We start from the raw sequence: 6000 nt of genomic DNA, 5'->3' as shown, positions 1-6000 counted from the left end.
TGGTGAAGGAAATTAATAGACTCAAACAGTCTTATGATAATGATACCCAACATAAAGAAGAAGAACCATAACTCGATCACAATTTAAAAATACCTCTATTTCTGTCGATTTTAATTTCGAGTATTAAACATTGATTTATTTAATTTATGGTGTTTTTTATGTTCATCTTATTGTTTTATCGTTACAATCAAGAGAACAATATTAGGCTTCTTCGTTGTAACACAATGGCGAAGAAATGTAGTAATAGATTTTTAGTATTTTCTCGTTCTCTTTTGGTAGAATTTAGTAGTTTTTAACCTCCACAAGCAGTAGATTCGTTAAATGAAATCTGGTCACACTGCACAGTTGTCATCGTAGTAACTAATACTTAATCTGTGGTTGCCATTAATGACAGGGGCAAACAAATATATAGCACCATAGATTATACACTTATATACTGGTATATAGCACTATTAAAAGCCATTAATTCTAAAGAACTGGAAGAAGATATCTTTATATTATACTCTTTGAAGAACATATTTTAACAAATATTTAGCAAATTCGATTACTTGACTACGTTAACGGAATTCATCGTTAAATATAACCATGAGTATGCGACCAGACGATCATCGACGGAAGTGGGATAAAGATGAATTCGAAAGAATTGCTGCAGAAAGATTAAAAGCAGAAATAGAAGAAGAAGAAAGATCCAAAAAGAAAGGTAAATTGTAATGTATATACCATCAATTTAGTCCTTTTAAACATATGACAAAAATATAAAAAAATAAATATTCAATAAAGTAAATAATAATGTAGTTTGATGACTTATTAAACTGTCAAAGATGATTTCTAAAATATGAAAGCGCCTTTACAACTTTAAAATATAAATCAGAACCAAAAATAATTACGAGAAGTAGTACCTATTATTGTTCTTTCAATAACTCAAACTAACTCAACAAAACGAAAAAAAATAAAATAGAAATGTGTAAACAAATTGTAATGTACACTTATTACTTCTTTCAGCTCCACCGATCAAAAGAGAACTATTAAAGCAGCGTGATTACAAAGTTGACTTAGATTCTAAATTAGGTAAAAGTGTAGTGATAACAAAGAACACCCCTACTTCACAATCAGGAGGATATTATTGCAATGTTTGTGATTGTGTTGTCAAAGATTCAATTAACTTCTTGGACCATATAAATGGAAAAAAACATCAAAGGAATCTTGGCATGTCTATGAAAATTGAAAGGAGTACTTTAGATCAGGTAAATAAGTAACCTTATTAGTAATTACTAATTGATATAGTTATAGTGCTTTTAAAAGATGACCATGTGTCATGTAGAAAAGATTTAAAGTGCAGTGATCTCAATAAGTGGTTGATATACTATAAGACAATCCCCATATAGAAAAACATGTATTGTTGTCACTGTGTTTTGCTTAATGTTTATGCTGGCCATATTGATCTTTGTTATGGTCTGGTTGTTAGTGCTTGAGTTTTGTGTTTCTATACCCCTGATTCACAAATCACCAGCTATTAAAAGCTATTAAATGCGATGCATTTACTATTTTTTTTCAAAAGCAACTAATTATATGTTTTCAAATGTTTTGTATTATTTAAAAATTAAATAATATTGTTATTTTATAAATTCAAACATGTATCCATTTTCTTGTACTGTACATACATTAGATATTATTTATTATTTTAATTACATCATCATCATCATAACTTCAGCCTAATACAGCCCACTGCTGCATGTAGGCCTCCATAAGTTTGCACCAAAAATGGAGTTAATAAAAGATGTGTTTTGCCCATAGTCACCACGCTGGGCAAGCGGGTTGGTGATTGGCAGGGCTGGCTTTATTGCACCGAAGATGCTGCTGCCCGCCTTCGGCCTGTGTATTTTAAAGCCAGCAGTTTGATGGTTGTCCCGCCTACCTTCGGATTTTTAAGTCCAAGGTGGTAGTGGAACAGTGTCATCCCTTAGTCGCCTCTTATGACACCCACGAGATGAAAGGGGGTGGCTATATTCTTAATTCCGTAACCACACAGCACGTTTAATTACGTTAGTCAGTAATTGTTATTTCTGGACATTAGTATAAATACTGGTATAATAATATTGTGTATCTTTCTGTACCCTGACACAAGTTTATATATTATATTATTAATATTTATATTTGCAGGTAAAAGCAAGATTTGCATCAAATAAACGTAAACTAGAAGAGAAGAAACATGAATATGAGCTTGATACTCGGCTCAAAGAAGCTGCAGAAGAAGAAGCCAGATTGAAGGAGCTCCGCCGTGAACGACGTCGGGATAAGAAACGCAAGCTTCAGGAGACTGAGGAACCCGATGAAGGACCTGCTCAATCAGAACTAGCTCAAATAATGGGTTTTTCTGGATTTGGAGCATCTAAAAAATAATAACAACTTTTTCAATTACATATCATTGGACTTTTAAAATAAATGATAAGGATATGAATGTTACAAAAGTTCATTTGTTAAAATTTTCAATTTACTAGTAATGTAAACGGCATACATCAGAGTTGGCTAACTTGTTTATTATTATTTGTGGCTCTCGATTCATGTACCCGTGTTTCTTTTTCGTTTTTGTGTTGTAACATTTATAAAAATTATTATCAAAAGAATACTAACAATAAAATATATAGCCATTTTCCTCAAATTTAAAAAATGTTCCAATATTAAACACGAAAATGTCAACGAGTATATAAAAAACCAGCCAAGTGCGAGTTGGACTCGCGCACAGAGTTCCATACCATTGACTAGGTATTGTAACTAGCACGCCTTGCTTCGTGACGTTATCGCTACCCGCCGCGCGCCCGCCCTTGCAGCACGCCGCGCCGTCTGCGCCCCACTGCAGCGCTCCCACAACAGTTTATAAACTAAATATAAGAAATTTTTCTGTCTGTGTATGTATGTATGTGTGTGTATTAAATTGTTACATAAAACTAAATATTTTGTGAATATTTCAAGTGTTTACCTGGTGCTGATTTTAATATCAGGCAAAAAGCGAAAAAAAAATCATTCGTTTTATTAGAGGAATATTTTTTTATTTTAATTTTATTGTTTATACAATTAAGTATTTTGTGAAAATTTCAAGTGCCTGCCTGTTACCATTTATTGATATGGAGCAAAAAAGGGCAAAAATGGCGGGTTTTTTTTATGGGAGCCCCCCATAAATATTTATTTAATTTGTTTTTAGTATTTTTGTTATAGTAGCAACGGAAATACATAATTTGTGAAAATGTCAATTGTCTAGCTATCGCAATTCTTGAGTTACAGCCTGGTGACAGACAGACGGACGGACGGACGGACGGACAGCGAAGTCTTAGTAATAGGGTCTCGTTTTTACCCTTTGGGTACGGAACCCGATTTCGAGATGCAATATTTTAAATCATCTCTTGATATTTTTCTGAATCCATTTCAAATTAACATAATTCAAGTTGAGTTTCCATTTCCAATGTAATTATGATCAAAAAGCCATCTGGAAAATTAGCATTAATAGAAATGCAAGAAGATCAAGCTCTACATCTATAATATAAAAATGAGTCGCTGAATGTGTTGCTAAGCGCAAAACTCGAGAACGGTTGGACCGATTTCGCTAATTCTTTTTTTAAAATATTCCTTGAAGTACGAGGATGGTTCTAACGGAGAGAAAAATTCAACAAAAAAATTTTTAATAAAATTAAAGAATCGACTGTTAGGCGATACGAAGTTCGCCGGGTCAGCTAGTTTGTAAATATAAGTTGCCACAGATGACTGAAATTTGAAATTTTGTACCAAAATCGAAGTATCTTGAATTAAAGAGGCTGCTTGTTAAAATATTTCTATATTCGAAACAACGTACTTATGTGAATCATTTTATTCTTCTTTGAAATTCATTAAAACCACCGATCAGTATTAACTAACCAGCATTTGAAAGAATTATGGAGACGCGCTTTCACCAATTATTAAACAAAATATAAAGATTTATCAAGAAAAGTGAAATAAATGTATTAATTTTTAACCGACGTCAAAAAAGGAGGAGGTTACTCAATTCGACAGTATACTTACATATATATTTTTTTTCTTTCTTAATGTATGTTCGGGGATAACTTCGTCGTTTCTGAACCGATTTTCATAAGGTACGAGGTACTATGATAAGGAAACCAGGATCTGATGATGGAATCCCAGATAAATCGAGGGGAAACCTCGAAAATCGTAGTGACGGACTCGGTTGTATTAATTGTCAATGTATTTAAAGTCGGTTTTTTTCGTTTGCTACTAAACCCAATTATTTAATATTTAAATTGAATACAAATATTTTGTACTTTTATTTGTTTTCAAAAATTGTTTCTGTATATACACGACTGAGACACGACGAATTCTGTATATAGACATTTATTTTTTATTTTATTATGATTTGGCGTTAAAAAATACATACAACCCTAAATTTTCACCCTTCTACCACCAATCCCTATGTTCAAATAGCGTTTACCGGGAAGACAACGTTTGCCGAGTCAGCTAGTATATATATATATATATATATATATTTATTTATTTATTAAACAAAATATAAAGTATAATTATATATTAAATAGGTTTATCAATAAACATATATAAATTCTGATAAATTTGTAGCATAACAATAAGTAAAATATTTAGTATCTTTCATTACAAAAGCTTTCCTAGAACCAAATCCGTACCTAATAATTGGTAGATTCATCATCAATGCAATTGAATGAACTAAAGGAGTATTGTGAGTGTGCCGTAGTGTGGAACGAAGGTCACTACATCGAAACATGCTATATGTATTAAGTACAGTAGATTACAAAATTCTTTACTTTTTAACCGACTTCAAAAAAAGGAGGAGGTTAGTCAATTCGATCGTATATATATATTTTTATGTATGTTAGAGGATAACTCCGTCGTTTATGAACCGATTTTGATAATTCTTTTTTTGTTGAAAAGGAGATATCCCTAGTTTGGTACCATGATAAGGAAACCAGGATCTGACGATGGGATCCCAGAGAAATCGAGGGAAACTCTCGAAAATCCGCATAACTTTTTACTGGGTGTACCGATTTTATTGATTTTTAATTTAATCGAAAGCCGATGTTTATCATGTGGTCACATTTAAATTTCATCGAGATCTGATTACAACTTTTGGAGTAATCTTTGATAATGCGTATTTACTTGACAATTTTTCATCTACCTACGTTGTATTACTTGTCGATATAATTGAAGTCGGTTTTTCTTCGTTTGCCTGAAAACACAATTATTAATTTAACCATATGCTTAGATAATTCATCAGACTTATTAAAAAACAAAAAATGATGATAAAAAGGAAATTTTTAGTTTCAACCAATTTACTGATATTTATGCAGTGTAAGCACATCTATTAACATACTGATACAACCATCACTGCCTATTGCCAACTAACTACGTAGGTATATGTACTATGTGAACTGAGCAATTAAAGGTTGTTAGGAAATGAGAAAGTACCAATATGGCAATGATAAGTTTCAGGTTCATTCTCCGAAGTATGTGAACAAGGATATGTAAACGTTTTTGAGATTTACTAACGGAAATAAGAAGTAACAAATTCTCATACCGAGATATGAGACTGAGAATTTCGTCTGCATCTGTCCATGTTTTTATGAGGTTTATGAGATTTATTCGGCTAGAGCAAAAGTTTTTAGACCTTTCTCGTCGTTCGTAGCCTAAAAGCGTAATTGTTTACTCTTGCATTTATAATATTAGGATGGATTAAAATCAATAGATACAGTTGAAATGCTTTACCTATAGGTAGGTACCTACAGAATGTAGTCTTTATATTAAGTCTATAATTCTGTGTTGTTACAAATAGATTAACCGTGCTAAACCTTCAATTTTTTGTCTAATTCGTAAATCCAGTCACAGTTCTAGACTAGAATTAATTTTTAGTAAGATATAATTTAAATTGCAAGTTTTGTTATCGCCAGTAAAGGAGTAGCGCAGGCGTGCCTAATCTAACAAAAGGAA

The 6000-nt window shown here is 32.0% G+C and overlaps 1 protein-coding gene across 1 annotated transcript; it reads left to right on the top strand.

The window, feature by feature from the left end:
• The first annotated feature begins 446 nt into the window (after positions 1-446).
• LOC123654644 (zinc finger matrin-type protein 2) lies at positions 447-2945 on the top strand. The gene is made up of 3 exons (XM_045590539.1): positions 447-700; positions 1003-1244; positions 2161-2945. Exons 1-3 carry the CDS (start codon positions 586-588, stop codon positions 2398-2400), a joined length of 597 nt encoding a protein of 198 aa, XP_045446495.1. The 5' UTR covers positions 447-585; the 3' UTR covers positions 2401-2945.
• Positions 2946-6000: the final 3055 nt, after the last annotated feature.

Source organism: Melitaea cinxia, chromosome 6 (genome assembly GCF_905220565.1).
Source record: "Melitaea cinxia chromosome 6, ilMelCinx1.1, whole genome shotgun sequence".
NCBI lineage: Eukaryota > Metazoa > Arthropoda > Insecta > Lepidoptera > Nymphalidae > Melitaea > Melitaea cinxia.
This window is presented reverse-complemented; position numbering and strand designations above follow the sequence as displayed.

What these genes read in the sequence shown, in the direction of transcription:
- LOC123654644 (XM_045590539.1), top strand. Translation starts at nt 586, where the DNA reads ATGAGTATGCGACCAGACGATCATCGACGGAAGTGGGATAAAGATGAA. An exon ending in AGAAAGATCCAAAAAGAAAG is followed by an intron (nt 701 to 1,002) that starts GTAAATTGTAAT and finishes TACTTCTTTCAG; the next exon opens with CTCCACCGATCAAAAGAGAA. An exon ending in AAAGGAGTACTTTAGATCAG is followed by an intron (nt 1,245 to 2,160) that starts GTAAATAAGTAA and finishes TTATATTTGCAG; the next exon opens with GTAAAAGCAAGATTTGCATC.